General features: G+C 41.3%; 1 protein-coding gene across 1 annotated transcript; it reads left to right on the top strand.

Annotated features, from left to right (window-relative positions):
* Nucleotides 1–4,810: 4,810 nt before the first annotated feature.
* SLC34A2 (solute carrier family 34 member 2) lies at nt 4,811–23,063 on the top strand. Its single transcript, XM_008490627.2, has 13 exons — nt 4,811–4,864; nt 10,661–10,775; nt 10,879–11,016; nt 11,559–11,687; nt 12,600–12,743; nt 13,355–13,466; nt 14,519–14,714; nt 15,421–15,516; nt 17,961–18,081; nt 18,817–18,984; nt 20,336–20,452; nt 20,540–20,664; nt 22,271–23,063. The coding sequence occupies exons 2-13, from the start codon at nt 10,670–10,672 to the stop codon at nt 22,832–22,834; spliced, it is 2,016 nt and encodes a 671-aa protein (XP_008488849.2). The 5' UTR covers nt 4,811–4,864; nt 10,661–10,669; the 3' UTR covers nt 22,835–23,063.
* The last annotated feature ends 1,007 nt before the right edge of the window (nt 23,064–24,070 follow it).

Here is a 24,070-nt window from a genome sequence, read left to right on the forward strand (position 1 = left end):
GGGAAAAAAAAAAAACATTTGAACTGTCTGTGAGTAGTGAAGGAGGCATCACTACCTACTTTCTTGAAGCACTGAGATCTGTAAAGTAAGGTTTACATAACAGTGTAAATGTCATCATTTATTTAAGAGTTCTCGCATGTCCCTTCACTTCTTCTCTTCTTCCTCTTGCCCATTACTTTTTTGTTGGGAAGATGCTATTTGCATTCATGAATACGTGTCCAAAGTGGGAGGCAATGGGAGGATGTGGAATATAAGATTGGTTGAGTGAGTGAATAGGAGCAGGGAGAAGAAGGGGTGTGGGGTGAGGGCAAGGTAAGGGGAGAGACTATAAAAAGAGTAAGGAAAGGTTAGCAAGAGGGGAATAATATTGGGTTTCTTTTGTGATTAAAAATTTCTTACTCTAAAGCATCAGCAGATCTTTGGTTTGGGGTTGGGGTTCAATGGACATTTCTTAAACCTTTTAGTTAAACATTTGAGACAATGAACAAAAGTTTAGAGCAGCTTGAAAAGAAAAGTTTTTAAAACTTATCTGTACTTCAATTGTCAAAGCATGTGGTGTGGTTCTTATTTTTCATATTCTGGTTGAAATCAAAGTGCTGGTGCCCTTTTTTTACCTGTGGCATGTTTGAGCAGCCTGTGCCAGTGGTGGCTCCCTGGGAAGGGGTGGGATGTATCCTCCCTCTCCACTGCTCCCAACCCATGTTGCCCCCATGCCCCTACCACAGACTCTGGCTGAACAGTCCCTTACGTTTTGGCAGACATTGAGAATGGGTACTAGTATGTATTAGTAGCAAAAGCTCAGCTAATTGGAAGTTAAAATAAGGTACCCTAGGAAGACTAAAACCAATTGTAGTAAGTGACTTTAATGGGAAGCATAGATGGCACAGAGGACGTGAACAAAATTATCCCACTAATTTATATCCCAAGGATGCATTTGCACTGACAAGAACATTTGAGGCATGGTTGTAATGAGAATAAACTGGTTCTCTCATGAAGGGGCTGCTCAGTTATGAGACCAAAACAGGCTCCTTCTTTCCTTTCAGACACATCTATCTCTCTAAAGTTGTCAGCCATATTACTCCTTCATGAAAACTCTCTTTCCTGTACTGAAATATTTATTTTTCCTTTTATGTCTGAAAGCCCTGCCTTTACTTTTTCTCTTTGTGACTTCAGATTTTATTCCCCCCTGCCTGGTTCCTGGCATTGACTCTGTTGAATGCTGCCTTTCTATGACTTCATTCATTACTCAGCTCTTGAAGTATGTGAACTCCTGTAACTCCATTAATTGTTTTTTGTGTATCATTTGTGTGAGATGAAATGCACAGTACTGTGACACAGAGCCCTCTGACAGAATCCAGGTTCTTTATACATGAAATTAGATGTTTTCTTATTGCTGTCAACGTAGCCTTAGGAGTTCTTCTTTACTATTTCCAAACATAGCAGAAATACTAGGCAAAAATATTGTTCTGAGGATACTTTGCAGCTGTACCTATCTCAAGCAGAAGGTAGCTAAAAGCAGTTTCCTGGTAGGCACTGAATCTTCAGAGACAACTTTCCACTTCTTAATGGAAAAGAAATTAACTAATCAACAGCAAAGTTGTAGCCTTTACATTCTGTTCCAAAATCAAGGTATTCTATTAATTCCAGGGACTGAGTCTGCTACAAATATTGTTCCCTAGTAAATACCCAGGTGTACATCAATATGGAATTTTATCCTCACAAAATATACCTGACTGGAGGTTTTTACTAATAAACTTCTGCTAAAATGGTTCATGTAGAATAGTTTTCTGATAATAGAGAAAGATGGGGCTTAAATTCTTCCAGGTACCTGCATGAAAGGTGTTCTGAAGGTGTTCTTCAGCTAATAGGGATAAGTCCTTAACCAAATAACTGTTTGGGCTGTAACTCATATCAAAATCATCACTGATCTCTTTAACGATCAGGGCTTTTTCTTTTACTATCCAGAAAGGGGGAGGCTAATTTACACTAATGAAATTCCCAAATGCAGACAACTAGATTTGTACGAGGTTTCTGATCAAGTCAAAATAGACAAAGTTTTCCCAAGTGATGGAAGCAGTACCAGCTCTCCTCACTAACAACTCATGTAGTTGTTTTCTAGAGTCCCAACATCCTGAATGCTCAGTAAGAGTTTAGCTGTGTATTCTTTGAATTTGTGGAATATGGAGAGTTAAACTGTATGAGAGAGTTTCCCTCCTGATGTTAGCTGAGAGTTTTGTCATGCTCTTTGGAAGCTGTGTCTGCTAAAGGAGCAAACCCCAGAGTGTGAATTTTATTTTTGGTGAGTACATATCTTGGGCTGCTCTGATTCCTTTGCAGAATGGATGCCCTTTTTTTTCCTTCTCTATAATTATTTTTGTTTTCATTGTGATTTAGGTACACTTGGTTTACTGTACTTGGGCCTGGGACTTAAAGATTAAGGGAATTAACACTTGTACAGCAAGTATCCCTTTTGTGTGGGAGATCTATAAGGGAGTTTGTAGCACAGATCTCTGCTCTGTAGCCATTTCTTTCCTGTGCTATAGCTTCTTGCAACTTATAACAGAGACTGGACAGAGTTCACCTCTCACAGAACATGCACATGCCTTTTCCCATTCTGTGTTTAGACATTTTCTGTGGTTCTCCTGCTAAATGCTGGACTTCCACAGGGACTATTCCAGGTAGCTGCAGAGTAATCCAGCACCCTTGGGATAGAAAATCAGGAGCCTTGAAATTTGCTTTCTTGCTGTGTTTTATTAGCTGTTACCTATCCACAACTATTTTTTAAAATTAGGTTAGTTGCTTCAAGGTTAACCCTAAAGGGGAAAGAAAGAGCAGTGGGTTTTTCTTCCTTGGAAGCAGCAACTTTTGAATCTGTGCTGGTTGCATGAAAAGCACTGTGGAGTATTGCTCTTACTGCCCTGGTGTCCTTGGAAGAATTTTGGCTGCTTCTTCTCTGATCCTGAATGAAGGAAAGGCTTTTGGAACAAATAACACTCAGTTTCTTCCCTTGTGGCTCACTCCTATGGGGGCTCTCCCAGACTGAGCCTACAGAATGTCCACCCTGGACTTCCAAAGACAGACTGTAGATTGCTTCGTCTGTGTGAGTGACTGGGTTTTCTTTCCTAAAGTTCCTTTTGGGAATATGGTGGGTCTGATCTAGGATTGTTGCCTACCTAAAGCATTAACATGGTCAGCACAGAGGACTGTGCTTAGCAAAAAGAATGAGCATCGTTGGAATAAAAAGGTCATGAAGGACATCCCCAGGTGCTGGCTGAATCCTAACTGGATACCCAAAATGTGTCTATATCATTGTTTCTCACTGTCAGAGCTGGGGTCCACAAGCAGTGACTCAGAAAAGAATAAGCCACAGCTCAGAGACACACAGGAATTCCCAGTTAAAAGCTTTGGTTTCCTACATGGAGGGCATTGGTGAAAAAGTACTGTTTTTCACTGTTAAAGTGCAAATAAAGTGAAATTTTCAACGTTAAAATACACTTTGGTTAAGAAAACTGAGCCTATGAGCCACCAATGTGCATTTTTCACTGCTTCTTTCCCCTTTGGACAACTTTCCATTTTGCACAGAAGAAAAATAGTTTTCCTTTCTATCTCCAGCCTACTCTGTGTATCTGGGAAGGGTGAAGCTTTTGTCCTTGGGTTCCAACATCAGCTGTGCCCAGTGAAATGGGGGGCTCTACCCCAGTAGAGCTGCTGCATCCAGGCCAGGCTCCTGGTGGCTCTCCTGCCATGATGTGATGCTGTGGATGGGGCTGTGGAGGCTTTGGCAGTCACCACTTAATAAATATTTCTGATGCAGGCCCGGGTGAGGAGTAAGTTCTGAGTCACAGCTCCAAAGGCTGTGAAAGGTGCAAAAAGCAAGAGTTTTATTTTTCTAAGTTACTAAGTCACTAAGCTGCTAGGAGATAGGAGTGCATACGCGCAGACAAAGCAGATCTGCTGATTAGGCTGCTGGTTTACAGCTTATTTTCTCAGCATAAGTTTCCTGTTGAAACAACAACAACAAATAGCAAAGATAAAAAAGCTACAGCACCTTACACAGCTCCCCAAAAACTCCCCATTAAGCTCATCAGTAGAAGAGGCAGCAGTGCTGGCCACTGCTTTGTCTGACCTGCAGTGCCATGCTGTATTTACTGAATAACATATCTATTATATAGCCTTCCTTCTCGATAGTGTTCTGCGTGCAATTATCAACAGTGTCCTTACATCTTTAAATCTCATTTGTAAGGAAAGCCACAGCCAAAATGCTAATGAGCTCACCTTAATTGTAAACATTGAGCACTGATAAGAATGAAACTCCATCCTCTGTTCTCAAAGAAGTTCTTACGTGTTTCCTACTTACACCGCTTTTTATCTGATTCTCCTTCACTTCTGTTCTTAGGCAGATTAATAGGCACCTGAACAGACAAATAACAGTACTACATCTTCTTCACACCCTTTTGACAGACTTCTGAGATGGCAAAATATTTTTTTGAAAATTAATATTGGAAAAAAGATTACTGACCGATCAGGCGGACGGCAATTTTTTCAGGCTGGAACAAACCGTTCCCCGGCACTCACATGAACACATTAGTAACTCAAACTTAAATGCTGATGGGACATTTTTTAGAATGTGATAAGTGTGAAATAACCCGTAGTTTTATCAGTCTTGGTTGCTGCCCACTCCTGCTAAAAAAAGGTTGATTGTGATCATTAAGTTGCAGGTAGGCAGTGCCTCTGGACTGTAAAATAGGAATGTTAGTGCGCAGTGATGAAAGCAAACTTTGCTCAACACCTGTCTGTATATATTGCAGGTTTCAGTGGCTGCCCAGTCCATCCGTTCCCTCTCTTGTCTGGGGAGAAAGAAGTGGTAAGTAAAAACAACTAAGCTCAAGTTTTCTTTGCTTCTTTTTCGAACCTGCTTAGATTGTAAATCCAAAGCTCTGTTTTTGCAGCTCGAGGAATGGAACAAGGAAGTTTATGTGGGGAACTGGAGTGGCACTTGGAATGTCTTCCGCTTGTTAGCATTATTTTCAGCTTGTGTTATTACAGCAACATTTATATTTTAAAGAAGTGGTAAAAAAAAAATATAGTCTAAAACCAAACTGGGCTGCTTTTTGCCTGGGAATAATTAGATTCATTTTTACAGAGTATGATAAAGGAAAAAAAAAGCATTGCTTTGGTAGCTCTCAGGAAAAAAACAACAAAACAAAACAACAAAATAAATTAATAACTGCCTATAGAATAAGAAAGTATTGTTTTAACTACTATTAGAATTGAAAAGAATTGAGATTTTTAAGTCATGGCAATCAGTGGTATTGGATACTGGAAAATGTCTAGGATATGATTAATGAAACATTGGAAGGAAACACTGCCAGTCCGTGTGTTTGCATAGATAGTGTGCAAAGTCTGGGTGCTGCACTGTGGCTGTGGCAGGCTCTGCTGGATGGAAACATCTTCTTATGCTAATTCAGTTTGATACACAGAGGCAAAAGGAATACATTAGTCTAATGTAGTTAGCTCCACTAATGTGACAGTAGGCAGAAATCAGCTGGTTTCTCAGTAACTTTTATTAGCAGCTCTTCCATTCCATCAGTAAGTCTTTTTAATGTCATTCCTTTTTCCTCTCTCCATTCTTTACTGGGTGTTTTGTGTTTAGGATGGGGTAGGTTTGTTGTATTTCCTTGTTGGTGGGATTATTACTATATTCATTATTTTATTCTATCAAAAAAGTAATTGTTTTATTTAAATACCTAGTAGGCATTTCAAGTAGTTTACTGATGTTTCCTGGCTCTGGCTCTTCAGTGACAGTATTCTGTGTTTTGCTTGGTTGTGAATACAGAAAATAATGTTTGACACTCCTTTTCTTTCTCCAATAGCTTAGAAATTAGTTCTCTTTATTAGCTGGTTTAATCTGTCTTTTAATTTTGCTGTGTTACATTTCAAGCTAGCGAGCAATAAGTCTGGGGATCCCTAAGAAAAAGCACAAATATAATTACTATTTAGGGCTCTTTTAGCTTTCACATATAATTTTTTTTAACCTTTACTTCTACCTTTCTTGAAAGTTTACATCCTGGCTAAACCTGCTAACTTATTAAGAGAAATAGCCCCAAGGAAGCAGCTGTGTCAGAGGAAAGGCAAGGCTCAGTCCCAGCAAGGTTGAATCATTGCTGGTGTTTATTTAAAGTCCTTGCCTGTTCTGTTGCACTCGGGGCTTTGTGTCTTCCATGGAACAGGTTCTGGGGCAAAATGATCAGCTGATGTAAAGCTGCAGATTGAATTTATGCTGGCTGAGAATCTTTCCTTTCCTGTCTCTACATAATGTGCTTCTATGTTGGAAATGATAGATTTTGAAGAAGGAAAACCCAGTATTTCTTCAAGTTGTGTAGAAGAAGGATTGCTGTGTAGCTTGGTATTTACTCCTTTGATGTATGTGTAGTATGTATGTATTCATATTTGTATGTAGTAGTGATGTATTCATATTTACTAAGTCATGTAGCCAGATATCAGGTAAACTGAAAAATCCCTTTCTTGGCATAAAAACTGTAGCAGAGTTCTTCATGCTAAGAAAGTGCCTTGTACAAAAGCTGAGAGAAGGAGAGAACAAGAAAGGGGAAAGCCTGGCTGAACCCAAAACTTTGGTTTTGGAGCTGCTCAAACAACCTGTAGCCACACATATGTTCATGTTGGTGGTTTCTGCAGTTATTACCAGGTGGTTTGAAAATGCTCCCATTTTCTCCAGTAATTTTATTTGATGTTGGTGTGAGGAGCTCTATTCCCTGGGAGGGGAGATTTCTTTAAGTCTTAGTACTTTGTAGCTCTCATTTCAAGCACAACCTGGCCTTTCAGTGGGTTGTCACGGGTGGAGAGCTACAAACAATGCTGTCCAGGCACATGGTAGTGGTACTGCATATTCTCCACTTTGAGTCCAGCAAAATAAATAGATTGTTTCTGATTTAAAGAGGAAAAGCATGGAGAGTCTCACCCTGGGACTGAGGCAATGCTGTTACAGTCCAGTGAGTCAGTGACAAACACAACACGGGGCAGCTCCTGACACCTCCTGTTGCTCAAAGGACTCCTGTCATGATCCCCAGAGGCTTTAACTCTTCAGAGTGCTGCAGGGAGTGAGTCTGGTTATAAAAACCATGGGAACCCACCCGGGCTTCAGCTTTCTCTCCTTTTATTTTAGAATTTGAATGCCATTGATTTCCCTGTGCTTGGGAGCAGGAGGTTTCGTTTTCTTTTGGAGTTTGGAGTCACAGATAGTTGGCATTTTCCAAAGGTGAGGCAGGACCCTATTTAGAGCCAAAGGAGGAGGTATGATGGCGTGAGAGGACTTGCTGCTGGGTTCACCGAAACGGGCTGGATTACAGCTGGAGCAGGCATTAGCTTTCAGCTCTCTGCAATATACATGAGGCATTGTGACCTGCCACTTGCAGGAGGAAATGAGCTCCCCTTTCAGCACTGCTGCCCAGAGCTCCGTGTCCAAAGCGCCAATGCTCGTCCGGATGCCAGCTCCACCACCAAGCCCTGGGTGCAGGCATCCCAGACAGGTGTCCTACCACCTGAGATGGGAGCCTGAGACCCCTGGGCTGTCACAGGGATGGGCTGAGCTCATCACCTTGTCCAGCAGCCGTGGCTGTGCTGCCTCTGGAGCTGGATTGGTGCATCCAGCTGCACGTAGCTCCTCGCTGTGGTGCGTGTTGTCACTGCCCCATCCTCTGCCTGTTCTTGGACATGTTCCCTGACAGTGCCCTTACATCTTTGGGCTTCAAAAGTAAACCACTATTAGGGTTTTCATGGTCATGTATATCTTGCTTCGAGTGGTGTTGGTCTCTTCTACCATGCCTGATGTCAGCCTTTCCAAAGGCAGGGGTGAGCTCCCAGGGAATGATGCACTTGGCTTTGTCACCTCACTGCTCTGCTCCTTCCCAGCACTCAGGTTTTCTTCTGAATATATTCTCAAGATGTTAATGTCTGTATTTGGGCCGAGAAAAAATTCTTTGAAGGGCAAACCGTAGAATGTAGATTATCCTTCTAGCACACTGCTTAATTAACAGTAAGTAGCTGTGGCCAGGACTCTAGGAAACAGAGTATCAAGTGGCTGTAAATTATCTTCTCAGCTGTTCCTCTTAACAAGAATCAGGATCTGGAGAAAGCTGACAGCTTTGGTAGTGCTTCAAGGATCTGGATGGTTCTGCTTTCATCAGTCATTGATACCAGTCACAGAGAATGGGCTGTTCTAGTAACACCCCTGCAAACACAAGTGCACAAGGCAAATACTGTACAGACCTCCAGCATTCAAGCCTACCTTCCCAAATCAGAGATCAACCAGGGCTTGAATAGGAATAATTTTTACACAAACCTATAACAAATCTTCCACCACAGAGGTGCTCAGCTCTTGTTCTGTCGTATTTAATCATATAAAGCAGAAACATTAGTAATTTATGACGTACCTGTGGTATCCTGAGCACCTCAGGAATATGAGTGATGCTTATTATGAAAAAATGCCCTGCTGCATTCTTGAACGGGGAGAGTTAATTTAGGAGACACAGAGGCTGTCAGTCTGCTGAAGTTTTCAATCTCCAGTTTCTCCACTGAATGCATCAGCTCAGTTTCCATACGATAATCATGCAGGATGAATCCTTCATTTCCATACTGAGCGTAACAGAAGAGCTGCAAAAGTACTGATGGCATCTCCAGTGGTGTCCAGCATATTCTGTGTCTCTCCATGGTGGGAATATGTTGTCCGTGCAGCTTCATATCTGAATCTCCAACACATTGTAACGATTGCATTTCACTTAAGAAGCACATATGCTGAGCAGTTACTCTTTTTAGAGCTCTTTAAATGCTGAATGTGTATAAATGAAACTTGCTGAACAAGACAGCAGTGTTCTAGCTTGGGTGGGGCTTGGAGGTTGTTCTGGCATGGGTGAAAATATAAGAATTCGCTCCAAGCAAATGGAAACTTGTTGAAACAAGCAAGAGTGATTTTCTTCCATCTGTTCTGGAATATCACGGGAGCTGCCCCGGATCTTACACCACAGATAAAAAGTGTGTGAAAGCATTGTTTTTGCTAATGGGATTGTAGAATAACTTTTCCTGTTAATGCAGAAGGGGTGATACTCTTGTCTTTGTGGAATGCTGGAAAAACAATGCCCTCCTTTGTTCCTGGAGGACACGAGTGGTTTTGTCTGTGACATTTCCTTGGAGGAGGATGTGTGGCTTATTGGTGTGGGCAGGGACAAAACATTTTCATCACCAGCTACATAGAGGATTACGATTAAATGAATGATTAATTATACTCCCATAGAGTGGCTGCTAAATGCAGGTGAACTTTGTTTACAGCAGCAGACCAGCTCTGCCACTGAGTTTTGGAGGCTGGGCACAGGTGCTCTGTTTTCAGGGAGCAGTGCAGGAAAATTTCCCCATGCTTGGGCAGTGTGGGTGCCGGACGTGGTAGCCGTGGGACTGACGTGGGTGGCAGAGAGGGTGGAAGAGATGAACCCAAAGGTGAGGCTTTTCTGGGTAGGGTTCACTTCTCCCATCCTTTCCACTGAGTTTTTGGTCACGCTGCCTGAGGTAACCAACAGCCTTACCAGCCTGAGGAGGTGCAACTATCATCATATAATGTCTTGGCTTCCCATGGTCACCTTCCCCCCCTCTTCCTTGTCCTTTCCTTTGGCTTCTGATACTGGTGAAGTAAATAAGAAAAACTCTTCCAGGTGCTGGTCTAAGGAACAGCTGTGTCCTCCTCCTCTTGTGCCTGGGCTATGTTTGTCATATGTGCTTGTACCTATGCTGACAGGATTTGACCATGTAATGTCTTATTTTTTCAGTTATTATTTGTTAATATTGCATTGTATGTCAAATGTACTCAAAAGGGGTCAGGAAGGAAAAGGTTCAGACAGAGAACCCCTGTGAGATGGGTGAGCACATCCTTGCTGCCACTATCTCAGCTTCACTTGCAGCATCAGCTCTGAGTTTCAGGCAGATGTAGACCTGAGCATGGACCCTGCCATGGACTTACACTCCTGTCCAGTCCTGCAAGCTTCATTCTGGAACTTGGAACTCTGGGATCTTCCTCCACCTTGTTCAGGGCTGTGTTCCTCTCCCTGTTTCTATGGGAATAAACCAGTAAAGGCAATAAGATTGTGTTTAGCATTCATGACCCAAACTGGGCAATGCTGAAGGGGAGACCTTGCTTCACTAAGGTCTGTTTAGTGAAATACCAGTCTGGGAAAGGCAGTCAACTAAATCCAGGTGGAAGAAAGTAAAACTGTTTTCTGACTTTTTTTTCTAAAAGGAGATAAAATGAATTAAAGAAAAGAAATGCCAGGTGTTTGGGAAGCAGAAGAATCTTTTCTTTCATGACAATTAAAAGTGAACAAAAGCAGAGGCATGAGATGGAAATAATTTTTTTAATTGCTTAAATTGCACAAATAAATCAAGTGTGTGATTTTAAAAATAACTGAGTAATCAGTTTGTCAAAGGAATAATTCATAAATGAATAATTCATAAAGATCAGTAAAAAGCTGTGTTCAAGAACAAATCGCTTCCGTTCCATCTCAACCTTTTTTTGCTTTTTAATCATATTTCTCACATACCCTGTTGTAAGAGGAATATTTTCCCTGCATACACATTTTAATCAGCACTGCTTTGTTAGTCACAGATCATGGCTCCCTGGCCTGAGGTGGAAAAGCCTGAAGCCAATAACTATATTGGGGACTCTTCCAAACAAAACCAGAACATGGCTGGGAAAGAAGGAGAAAATCACAAAGGTAACGTGTGCTCACCTGTGAGTACAGAAATAGGCAAGTTTGGGGGCTCCTTGGAGAAGATGGAAAGCAATTAAACAATTTTTAAAATGTTCTGTTTCATCAGGCAATGTGTCTTCACTTGGAAATAAAGGGGAAATTCAACCTGCATTTTCCACAATAGCCTTGATAGATGAGACAAGGCAAGAAGAAGAGGACCCATGGGCTCTGCCAGAACTGCAGGACACGGGGGTCAAGTGGTCAGGTAGCCATTTCTCAGAGAATAAGTTACCTGCATTTATTTTTTCCATTCTTTTTCACAGCTATTTTTCTGAAATGATATTTGCTGCAGCATTGTATTTAAGATTTGAGGATTTTTCGGATGTAGGCTTTACACTCTGTCTCACCTTCCCTAGCACTGAAGAGGGGTAAAATAGTTAAGAAGAAACTGGAAATCATGCTGCTAAGCTTCTGTAAAACACAAGGAGATACATGGAAAACAATCCAAAACTGATCTGGTTTTATATCCAGGCTTCCTTTACTCAATAAGATGACTGTAAAACTGAGGGTCAATCTCAGACTTCATAAGTCTTTTGTCATACACCAAAAGCTTTTACAGTCAAACTAAGTAAACAACCTACCTGCTGGAGTTCAGATTTCCTTAAGAACATTCTTTCTGGTTTAATCAGATGCTGGGGTCACAACATTGTCTTCCACTCTGTAGTGTCTGCTTGTGGGTTAGGCTGTTCCAGAGAGAACACCAGAGATAGGAAGCAAGTTTTTATGCATAATGTATTTCTTTTGCAGAACTGGATACAAAAGGAAAAGTCATTCGTGTGCTCTATGGGATAGGGAAGTTCACCATGTTACTTGGATTGCTCTACATGTTTGTGTGTTCTCTGGATGTACTGAGCTCTGCCTTTCAACTGGTAGGAGGTATGAAAATGCCTAAAACATCAAGAATAAGCTACAAATGAGGCATTAAATTTCACTTGAGAGACTAAATTACAAATATGACTCTTCCAGAATATTCTCCATAGATTGATGTGTTGAGATATGGATTCAGAAGGAAGTAGCTCTGATTGAATACTGACCTTCATTTGTTTGAAAGGGCCTTTGTTTCTCAGATTCCAAAGAGCTGTTGATGTAAGAGTTATTTCTTAGAAGGTTCCTGTTACTTCAGTGACAGTTTACATTAATACATCTGTGCATTAAGCTGTCCCCTGTGAAAGACATTTCAACAAGGTGCAATATGAAAATTGCTCTCTTGGTCAAAGCATCCAGCACTGAAATGTCCCCTACATCCTTCACAGGTGAAAACTATTGAAATGCATTTTTTACATTTGCCTGTTTCCAAGGGTTAAATTCTGCTGATGGATTCAGAAGCAGTTATCAGAGAAATATGTGAGCTCCTGTGAAGGTATTTTTGACTTTTGGCAGCACAGAAGCTACAGGAACAGAATTACCCAGGATTATGAAAGTAGATTTCCTTGATACAACGAATAATGCTAAAGCAGTAACAACATTTAAAGCTATGCATATGTAGGGTTTTGTGGGTTTTTTTGTCCTACAGCCTTTTCTCTGATGGCTATGGTTTTATATGCTTTCTTGGATAGTTCAGTAAAGCTTGTTCAGTCACTGAAATGAAAGGATAGAAAATATAATCTGATAACTTAGAGGCTGAGAATTCAGCATCTGGACTATATCATCTTGCACATTTTTTGTCTGACAAACATGGCTATATATGTAGTAATCAAATGATTGAATGATCTTGAATGAAAAACTCTGATAAGTCCTACAGACTTTATGTTGCACTTCTCTCACTCTGAGAATACTTTTTTTTTGTAGGTAAAGCAGCAGGGGACATTTTTAAAGATGATTCAGTGCTGTCTAATCCTGTTGCTGGACTGGTGATTGGAGTTCTGGTGACTGTCATGGTCCAGAGTTCCAGCACTTCTTCATCCATTATTGTCAGCATGGTGTCCTCCACATGTAAGTCTGCTTACAGTATCTTCCTAGAGATCACTGTGTCTGGGGTGTAATTATTCCCACCTCTGTTCAAATGGTAGAACCTTTGGGTGTAAGAGTAGAGAATCCAGGCAAAGAATTTCACAGCTATTGCCTTAATAGAAAATTTCTAAAGTAATAATAATAATATAGTAATAAGTAGTAGTAGTAACAGTAACAGTTAAATCCTCAGCTGCAATGGAAATCATCAGGAACCTTAGCACTGATTGTCTCAGTTTAAGAAATGTCTGCACACTTTTCTCATGTAAGCCAGTTCATTTGTTTCTGTAACATCATTTCAAAAGTCTGTAGTAAGTAGGAATATGCCTGGGAAAGAACAGATTTATCTTACTCTGGTTCTCTAACATGATGGAAAGGGGTAACCATGGGCTGCAGTTTCAGTGGGGATCTTGGGACTGTGGAAGATGTTCTCTGGCGGCTTGATTAAAGCAAATGTATATGGATTGGAACACCTCAGTGACATTAAGGGAATTTAGGGTTCCAGTCACATTAATGGGTGTTGATTTTCCTTGGAGCAAGGAGCTTGCTGATGGTCTGGTTCTTTTTCATTCACTGTGTCCTTTTCTGCTTTCTAGTGCTGACTGTTAAAGCAGCTATTCCCATCATCATGGGGGCAAACATTGGCACGTCAGTCACAAACACAATTGTGGCACTCATGCAAGCTGGGGACAGGAATGAGTTTAGAAGGTATTGTACTTAAACACGAGATGTGAAAAGTTGCTTTTCTTCCTTCTTTGTAGGTTTTCTTCTGTATTCCCTATCACTAGTACAGCCATTTGACCTTTCTACTGACCAAAATATGAATTCCCAGTTAGGAAAGTCACAAGGATGGCCACAGCTAAGGTGTAATGCTGTCTAGAGATATGACTTCCTATACTTGAAGAAAACTATGTTGGGTTCTTTAAATTTTTCTGTTTTTTGAAAGAATCTACCATTTTTAAGTGAACTTTGTACAAGGATAAATTTTCCACTGCTTCCACTATACCGTGAATCTTTGATCATATCTCTTAATTAAGGGAGGGCTGTACATTAGGTTAAGGTTACAGTTTTTTTATCTACTTTTTCTAAGTCTACAGTAAGCAAGAACTAGTAGCTCTTGGGAAGTGTTCCAGCTGTCAAATGTATAAAGTGATGACTTTTAGGCTGCCAGCTGACATTATCTCTGAGAGAGCTCATGGCTTACTGGAGATGGGCAGTAGAACTGGGGGGGATATGAGGTGTTGCTTCCATTCATGGCACACCACTTTTATGAAATACACTTACCCAAAGCCTCTGTTGGTTCTCAGGCTGTGGAGGAGAAGCCAGAAAGGAGATGTACACCACAAGTTTGCAAGAATGTGTGAGAGGGCTTCTTCCCCCTTGAGTCAGGGAGAACAGGTCCCAAAGGCAATGCCTGGCTGAGGATTAAAACTGTAACAAAAATGAGAGGCAAAAGACATTTAGCCTGTACAGCCCCTTCTTTCTTCAGACAAATACACTTGGCAGCCTCCTGTTAAGGATCACTTTTTTCTTTTCTAGTTTGTCTTGTTTCACTCACCAGGTTGCCTCTTTCACTTGGTTAATGGTACAGATTCAGCTTAGCACTCTGTACTCAAGCAGCCACCTCCTGTGACCACAGAAATTAAATGCTTCCCATTTTGAAATGAGCTTCATACCCACTGCTATGATTTTCATTTAATTGAAGTTGTGCACATGTTGTTTAGTTAAAAGCAACTCTGTTTTTAAATTTCTTCTTACAGGGCCTTTGCTGGGGCAACAATCCATGATTTTTTTAACTGGTTGGCTGTCTTTGCACTGCTGCCTGTTGAAGTTATTACTGGCTATCTTTACCATCTCACCAATGTTATCGTTGACTCCTTTCAACTTGAAAGTGGTGAGGATGCCCCTGAGCTACTGAAAGTTATCACAGACCCCTTTACAAAGCTCATCATTGAGGTGAGTCTCTCTCTTTTCAAGGGAGCTGCTGACTTGGTTCAGTCACAACAAATCAAAATTCTCTGCCTGTGGGGTAGGGCTCCCACTCACCTCTCTGTGTGCTCGAGGTAAAGCTCATTAGCAGATAGGTTCCTTTTTTGATTCACATTTCATAAAGCCCTGGCTCTAAATTTCCTGTTTCCTTCTCCCACTACATTTCCCCTTAATGATGATAGACCAAGCTAGGAGGACTGGGAAGGCAGCTGAGGACGAATACAGCCACATGGGATGAATGGGATGGCAATGGCAGAGAGCAGTAGCTGGGATAACCTTGCACATCCAGAAAATCTGCATAGGACTCTAAGAAACAACACTGAAATGATGGGAAACTTGCACACACCTCCAGAGGGACTGGGCACTAGGAGGGATGCACACAGCTCCTAAACTAACAGAAAATGCATTTAGGCAGCTGTCAGTGTAGATGTCTAAACAGAAAGGGGAAGATGAGGTGATGGATGACCAGGGGAGAAGGAGACACAGTCTTTGTCCACATGGAATTGTCCCCTCTTTTGGGAGTAAACCCCCTCCTACTGCAGCAGCAGCTCCACCATTGGACATCATCATGCAGGCTTTGTGTGGCTGGGCTTCTGAAGGGAGTTATTTGAGTACAGCTGACCAGAGAAGTGCAAGTTGGAATAATGATTTTTTTCTTTCTTTTTTTTTAAAGCTTGATAAATCAGTAATAAATGCAATTGCTATGAATGATGAGTCAGCAAAAAACAGAAGCCTGGTAAAGATTTGGTGTGTAACTAACAGCAGTGTGGTGAGTATCATGCTAAATTTATTGTCATGTTCCACAGAAAACATATAACTGATCTGTAGGTGACTCTCCTTATCATAGGATTGTGAAATTAGATTTTTAAGTATTTTTTTTTACAGCAGAAAAAGAATGAAAACAATTTAATGTGTCTTTGCTCCACTTAAACCAAGCAGTGAGCTTGCTTGACCTGTTTGCTTTCGGTACCATTCAGACCCTTGCTTATCAGAACTAGTGATTTGGAGCCAAGTCCTTCACTCCTTTCACATCCAAATGCCTTTAAACTCTGATACTCCTACTGACTTCCAGAAGGTGGAAAAAAATCTGCCATATGGGCCAAGGAAAATAACTTCTCAACCACTATTTATCTATTGATCTAACCAGCTTTAATCTTACGTATGTTAGGGTGACCTGGCAGCAGCTGGTTATTTGCAGATTTTTTTGGAAAACTGCCCTCAGAGAAAGCTCTGGGAACCTATGTCCCATTGTTCCTGGGACATAGCTTGGAGAAATCTGTTGCCCAGATTGACACCAATGAATATTTTGGTAAACTGTGGAGCTGAGTGTTTGGTTTAACGTTGTACAGCTAACTAACAATTAAAGCATTAAATATCCCTCAGATCTCTAATTAGACTGTTCTACTTGTTGATCCATGTAGAAAAATAATTTATGGAGTCCTGAGGCAGAAAATACTTAAAAATATTCAGCAGAGGTTAAAATTTAGTGTTTGGATTCCTAGAGGAGCTCCTGTTGAAGTGAGGGTCTGGATGAAATGCTAGCTAGGGAAACGGTGCCAGGAGCAGAGATGTGAGAGTGTGAAACTCAGCTCAGGAAATCCCTGGAGGAGATGAGTGTTTCATCCCAGGATAAGCAAGATGCTCAGGAGCTGAGCTGCCCTCAGCTCCCAGCACACATTCAGCTGACACAGCCCCAGTCCCAGTGAGGGCTGAGCTCTGACTCATACAGACCATCCTAGAAGATGAGAAACTGCATGGAAAGTGTCAGCTGATGGTTACATTTCCATATACTCTTTTTTTTTTTTTTTTTTTTTTTTTTAATATATATTTTGGCTGTGTCATTACTGCCCAAACATATAGTCAAATCACAAAAACATACAAAAACCCTACAGGCTTCACTTGAACTTGGTGGGTTAAGAGGAAGTTCATTTAAATAATTTACATTCCTAGTGAGTTAAACTCATTTCTGGCAAAAATTATTAAACAGACTTATGGCAGGAATAAATACATGCAGACCCCATATGTTTAAGTCAAAATGTAAGGATAAACATTTTGATCTAGTGTAGCTGCTCTGAAACTCAGATGTCTGAAAAATATTCAGGAAAAGAAGAAATAACCTTGTGTTGGGTTTGTAAAGCCTGTGTGCTGAGGAGGATGGAGACCATGTGGCCCCTGGAGATGTATGGGATCCACCCCCAGCTTTTCCCATCTGCATCAGCTGCTGGGGGGATGGATGTGTGAGGGTGTCTGCAGGCAGTGCCCAGCAAGAAAATGTGATTTCTCTTTCCCCATTTCTGCAAAAGAGAATCACTCAAACATGCCTGGAAGACACCCTTCTGTGATTCTATGATTCTATACCTCCTGTTCAGCAGTGTGGTCCAGAGTCCATTGGGCTGTCAGCAGCTGCTGCAGGCAAGTACAGTTCAGTCAGCAAAGTCTTTCTTAATCTGTGTAAGGACTTATGGACCTCGTGTCATAATGCAATAGCTCTGGGCTAGGAGCTCTTAGAAGGAAGGTTTTATTGCAGTATAAATATAAATTCAGGTTCAACTCAGTAATAGTGCTGTTAATCACAGTGCTAGTAATTAGCTCTTAGATAGCATTTGAGCTTTAGAAAGAGAAGCAGTAAGAGAACCTCTGGCTCTACAGAAAGGCAGAGTGAGCAGTTCGTGCTGATCTAGCAGTTCTACACTAGTTCTGTAGCATTCTGAATCCACCAGACCAGTAATTGCAGTTAAAATGACAATAAAGAAGTCTTTTCTTTTTGTGTTTTTTTGTTTGGTTGGTTTAGGGTTTTTTGTTTGTTGTTTTTTTGGTTTCTTTGACTCAAGAAAACTGTGGCACTGACTGGAAAAAATGTCTGTCCCCCAGCTGCAGCCAGACATGAACCTCATTCTACAAACCCTGATTTCAGTAGTTGATGTTCTTAGCTAGTGATGATCCCATGTGCTGGTGATTACAATGCAGAAGCTTTGGGAAATATTTTAATCTTTAAATGTTTTATTGATTGATTTGGATAACAGCATGATAATGTATTTTAAGAATGCAAAAAATTTTGCCTTATCATTAATGTTAGGCAAACTCACACTCCAGTTTACAAACCTGCCTTTATTTGATGAATGTTTGCTTATAGTAGAAACCTAGAACTTTGCAAAGCTTTTTAATGAAGGGTTGCAAGTAACTGAATTATCTGCTCTGTCTTGCAATCTTAAGACACTCCAGAATGTCACAATTCCACCTTCAGAAAACTGCACCACTCCTGAATTTTGCTGGACTGAAGGCAATGACACATGGGCCATCAAGAATGTAACTGAAATAGAAAATATCAGTAAATGTAAGTAGTAGAGGTATTTGTCTCTTGGTAATATTTTTATGTGTATCTACACACATGTATAAGTTTTTAATGGTGTTGAAGGACCACTACAGAGGTGGTTGAGAGGCATACACCTGCAAAAGGACAAAAGTTACTACAGCAGGTGGAGTCAGAGCAGCCCCTACTCTGTTATAGCCCCAGAGCTGGAGTTACCAACATCACCACAGTATCTGCCTGCAGATGGATCTCTTTCCATGCTCCCTGTTATCAGGAATTGAGGTCTTCAGTATCATGTCACCCTCGCTGCTCAGGTGGCTTGGAGATACAGTTACTTCACTGTGATGGTTGCTTGGATATCTCCATCCATATCCATGCCCTGCAGGACTTTCAGCAGCTCTTCCCAGGCATGCAGCCACCTCTGGGAAGAGCTAACCCACCATCCAGCTCTCAGCATGTACAGATTTCCACACAGAGTTGTGCTGCCCTCCCTTGCACCTGGCAATCTACCTCCTGCCTGCCTCTCAGGGGTCCCCACTGTGCATTTTACAAGTGTGTCCATACAAAACCCCTTCTTGCCCCTCTCACACATGGATTTTGTGGAGGAAGGGAGCTGTCATTTTCAGTCTTTGCATCTCCTCCTCAAGCTGTTCATGCTTTGGTCCCATTTTCTTAGGGGCAAATATGAAAACCAGGGCTGGGCTTAGGATAAGGACCAAAACTGTGGCTATGCTGATTAATTTTCTGTCTCTTTTTCAGGTGGGCATATCTTTGTAGACTCAGACCTGCCTGATCTTGCCATTGGTCTCATCCTTCTGGCTTTGTCCCTGCTTGTTCTGTGCTCCTGTCTGGTGGCCATCGTTAAGCTATTAAACTCTGTGCTTAAAGGACAAGTGGCCAGCATTATCAAGAAGACAATCAACACTGGTAATTACCTGCTTTTCTTGAAGATTGTTTTCAGGAATGACAAGGATACTGAGTACATTTATTGGTATCTCCCATTCTGTCAGATATTTTAGAATATTTTAAAGAAAACTGTCTTAAACCAAAATTGTGCCTCCTCAATATGTTTTTCCCCTCAGCATGTTATTTTCCTTCTTTAAAAAAAAATTATTAGGGAACAGCTTGCTTGAGAACTGCAGGAGATTAACAGCAACAGAGACCAAAGTCCGGGCTCTGTTTCTTGATGTATAATCATTACCTGTTAGAAATGTACTGTTCCCATCCACAAAAGATAGTGCTGAAGTGCTGAGACCATGATTGCCTGCTCTGGCACAGAGCCTGCATGTTTATTCTAAAGTAAGTCGAAAAAAAAAGTTTGTAGTGATTAATGATCTAATTCCCTTTGCTGGCCCTGTTCCACCACTTAACCCTCTCTTCAGCAGGGTAAGGCAGCCCTGAATGGTGGTAGTTCTGTGTTCTCCAGGTGGTTTTTTCAGCCTGGGTCCACCGAGTGGAAATACTGTGATTTGTTTCTTTTTTCACTTGGGTGTTTTTTCTTCATCCTTCCTTGAATGGAGAGGTCACGGACTGTATCAGAGAAAAGCAAGTCCTTTGTCTCTGTCCCTGCTTCTGGCTGAACAGAGGGTTCATAGAAACAGGGAAAGGCAAAAAAGTGGTCTCCATGCTGTCTTCTCCTGGGCAAAAAACACTGCCTGAACCAAAAGGGAGGGGTAGAAAGTAATCAGCTGCCAGTTACTGGTAATTTGTGGTCTCCTCTCTCTTCCTCCATGTCTTCCCATCAAAGTAATTCCTGACACTCAGAAATCTTCAGAATACAGGAGACCATTGTGCACCTAATCAGTGCCATGAACTTTTCTTTGTGAAAGTTAACAAGTCAATTTTTAGGAGGTGATTGGCTTGGAACTAGTTAAAACAACCAACGTGATTTCCTCAGGATGATCTTCAGAGTTTTCTGGAAGTCGAGTCCACACAGAGAGTACTTGGTTACTGAACCAAAGACACTCCAGACATTTAGAAAGTGGTGTGGTAAACTCTGTGGAAACATTTCTGGTACTTAATTGTATTGCAATATAAATGCTACTCTGGATCAGAACAAACATCTCTCAGATTTGGTGTCCATCTCAAAGTATGTCTGGTGGTGGAAGGCTGGAGAGGGACTACTGGGAAATTAGAGTAGTAGAAATGGCTCTGACCCAAAATCATCATATAAGGGACAATATCCAAACAATACACTTACATTTGAAGGTCTTGATAGTCTTCTCACTGCTGTGTTGCTGTGTTACACTAAAGACAATATTCTCCCTCTATTTTTTAGATTTCCCATTTCCTTTTACCTGGCTGGCTGGATACCTTGCTATGCTTGCAGGTGCTGGCATGACCTTCGTTGTGCAGAGTAGTTCTGTTTTTACATCTGCTATCACACCTCTTGTTGGTAAGTTGTCAGTACTGTATTCTTTGGCCTCACATTTTACCTTCTCTGTTATTCTGAAACCACTTAATCCTGTTTCTTTTCTCCCAGGAATTGGTGTTATCAGCATTGAGCGCTCTTACCCCCTTACCCTTGGAGCTAACATTGGCACAACCACCACAGCTATACTTGCAGCTTTGGCAAGCCCAGGGAGTACATTAAAATATTCATTACAGGTCAGTATAAACCAATGCTTTCTTGACCTCATTGAGAAGTTGCAACTTTTTTGAAGAAAAATCTGACAAAATTGGCTGTGAAGCAAATATGCCACAGATGCCGAGCTTGGTTTTGAGCTATGAATGGCAGCTCATTAATTTCAATTACCAGAGCTAAAAGCTTTTAATGAGCATTCTCAGAATGTTGTTATATAGCAAAATCTTACTTCCATAAACTGGTCTCGGTCTGATGGCATTAATTCAGAACTGAGACAAGATTGGCCATTTGACCAATCTGACCTGAGTGTGGGTCCTCTGCAGCTTGGATTTCAGTGCTCACATCTCTGACAGCCCTCTTAGGCAGTCCCATATGAGGATTACTAATTTTTTTAAAGTTCCCTCCTTAGCACCATAATTCTGTTCATGCAGGATACAGGGTCTCCTGTAACCCATGTGCAGGCTGTAGGACCTGTAGGATGATGGCAAGCTACCTAAGTGAGGTTGCAGTGAGCAGCATGGCATCTGCCTTCTCACTGTAAAGTGGGTTTTATTGAATTCCTCATTGCCTCAGACTATTTGAAAAAGAAGTAGCCTGGCTTTGGACTGCCATTTACCACCCAGAAAAGAACATTCCAGGGAGCAGATAACATTTGAATGAGCCCTCTACATCAAAGGGTGAAAAGATAATGAAGTTTCTTTTGCAAATAGGATTAATATTTTTTACTAGGTACAATAAATCAAGAAAATTACAGAAGTCATTTGATTGTCCTCAGGCATGATAGAACAGATACAATTACAAGAAGATACTATCTTGGCCAAGCTCAGATTTCACAATAAATTACTGGGTTTTTAAAAAAATGTACTTTAAAAATAAAATCCTGTACTTTCATGTTTACTTTAATCTGATAACAGTTATAGAATGAAAATAAGAAAAGGTGAGCAGAGAATGTACTGTTTTGTTTAGTGCATGCTTATCCTGCCTTAGCAACTTCTGAAAGCAAGTAGGTGTCTCTTCCTGCTTAGTTTTTTAAAAACAACTTTGCAGTCTGCGAATCAAATTACTATGAAAGACCCTGACAAAATCACATTCCAGGATCTTTTCATTGTCCTGTAAACTTTTAGCTTGCTTTTTTTAAAATCTAGTTTTGTACTGTTAGCAATTTCTCAACTGCCTGTGTGCAATATCTAATTTACACTTCCCCCCTCTTAAGTGAAAACTTCTGATTGCAGAACTCAAGGATGAACAGTTCCAGTGCAGTTCTCATACATTACCAGCAAGAGTTTGTCAGCTTTATTTCTGAGTAATTGCATTTCTTGCAGTTGAGAGCTGCATTTTGAGACTTCTCCATCAGCAGGGAAATACTTCATCCCTTCTCAACCTGCCTTGTTTCCAAAGGCTGTCCCCTGCTGCAGGCAGTGGCCTTCCCAATGTGTGAGGTGTCACCAAGTCCTGACTTTGTGCTAGGAAAAATCTTGCAGGGAAATAGCAGCATCACCAAGCAAAACCAGTGGGAAGCAAGAGAAGAGAGACTCTGGAGTCTCAGTGCCACTGGAAGTTATTCTCCTGTGAGTAGGAGCACCTCGAGGCATCTTAGTTAATGAACCTCTTAAATGTTTTTGCTTTCAGATTGCTTTGTGCCACTTTTTCTTCAATGTCTCTGGGATTATTCTGTTTTACCCACTGCCCATAACCCGACTGCCAATCCGCATGTCTAAGACCTTGGGAAACGTCACGGCCAAGTACAGATGGTTTGCTATATTTTACCTCCTTGTCTGCTTCTTCCTTTTGCCTTTGTTTGTATTTGGTTTGTCCCTGGCAGGCTGGGGAGTCCTTTTGGGTGTTTGCCTTCCCCTGTTTGCTCTTTTTATGGCTGTGATTGTCATTAATATTCTGCAGAAGAGGCGACCTGAGAAGCTGCCCGAGAAGCTCCAAAACTGGGATTTCCTACCTCTCTGGATGTATTCCCTAGAGTACTGGGACAATAAAATGATGGCTTCTATTGCCTTTTGTGGGAGCTTCTGCAAGTGCTGCAAAGTCAAGGCAGCAGAGGAGGGTGCCAAAGACAAGCAGCTAAAAACTATGGAGGTTTATGAGAACACCATGGCGATGGCTGATGAAGAAAGAGGTGGAAGGAGGGCACCAGTTGCAGCTTGTGTTGAAAAAACAGGCACAAACAACACAGCCTTATAGTAGTGGCTCAACCCATATAATCAGAGATACAGCATAGGACAGTCAGGCTCTTGAAAACCACCTTGGACAATGCACTGAGGACAGAGTGAGTATTTTGTTAGGTTCCTGCAGCCAGTGATATGTCACTCATCCAGGAATGGAGTCACACAAGCTTGACAGAGTCCCTAGAAAAATCTATGATCAGTTGAAAAGCTAACGACAGATTTGCTTGCAGGGGATCTACTGTGCAGCACCTTCATCTAAGGCTATCAGTAGCAAACAAAAGAAATCCTGATGTAGAGAGGGATGAAAGGAGTGGTGATCAATTCAAACTTAGTTAAAAAGCAAACAAATAATGCACTTGTAGAAAAGCTTTTCTGACCCACTGGCTTCCTCAGCAGAAGTTACTTCATAATACACAAAATGCTCTGGAAAAAAAAAAAAAAAGGAAAAAAAAAAAAAAAGAAAAAAATAGAGAAAGAAAAAGAAAGGAAAAAAAAAAAAGAAAAAGAAAAAGAAAGAGTCCTAATGTTTTGACTAGCCAGTTTGCAGTGATAAAGTTGGAAAATAGTAGTTTTCCCAGTATGGACAAAATCTATTCTATGTCTGCGAAGGAAAAGGAAATGATGGGACAGCCTTCAGAAGATCTGGGATTCCTACTGTAACATAAAGGTAACCATAAGCCCATTTTGAGCCCTTTCTGTGTCCTTTAACACTGGGGACACGAGTTATAATCTTTTATTATCTCAAGCTAAAGGCCATAAAAGTAACTGCTGATTCCCCTGCCTGCTGAAGGTTAATGGCTTTGTGGACACTGCGTGGCTACCAAAGGTCTTGATGGTCTCAGGCTGTGGTTTTGCAGCCATTTGCCTCTCTAGGTGGTCCCCCCCAATCCTGGTCCCCATGTAACCCCACAATCAGAGAAACAGGGCAGGAGGGAGGAGAAGAGGCAGGTGTAACATGCAGCCACCCAAGCCTGGGCTGGCACCAGGATGTGTGTGGGCAACTTTGGCTGTGTTTGGCTGAGCCACCTTTGAGAGTAGCAGTGGGGACAGGTTCTAGAGCTAAAAATAGAGGGAATCTGGAGGGCAGCTTATGGCAGCAACAAATGGCAGCATTTATTAGACAGGAGTGTTCACTCTGCACCATCACTTTGTGATCTGAACCACCCTCCTTGGAAAGAATAGGAATTTTACTTGGCAGTAGCAATCCAAATCCCAAATAAAATCCCTAAATAGTGTAGTCACTACCATGTGT

The sequence above is a fragment of the Calypte anna genome, chromosome 4A (assembly GCF_003957555.1).
Source record: "Calypte anna isolate BGI_N300 chromosome 4A, bCalAnn1_v1.p, whole genome shotgun sequence".
Classification (NCBI taxonomy): Eukaryota; Metazoa; Chordata; class Aves; order Apodiformes; family Trochilidae; genus Calypte; species Calypte anna.

Excerpts from the sequence above, each read along its gene's own strand:
- SLC34A2 (XM_008490627.2), top strand. The coding sequence starts at position 10,670 with ATGGCTCCCTGGCCTGAGGTGGAAAAGCCTGAAGCCAATAACTATATT. Across the intron at positions 20,453-20,539 it reads TGCTATCACACCTCTTGTTG|GAATTGGTGTTATCAGCATT; the intron begins GTAAGTTGTCAG and ends CTTTTCTCCCAG. Across the intron at positions 20,665-22,270 it reads CATTAAAATATTCATTACAG|ATTGCTTTGTGCCACTTTTT; the intron begins GTCAGTATAAAC and ends TTTTGCTTTCAG.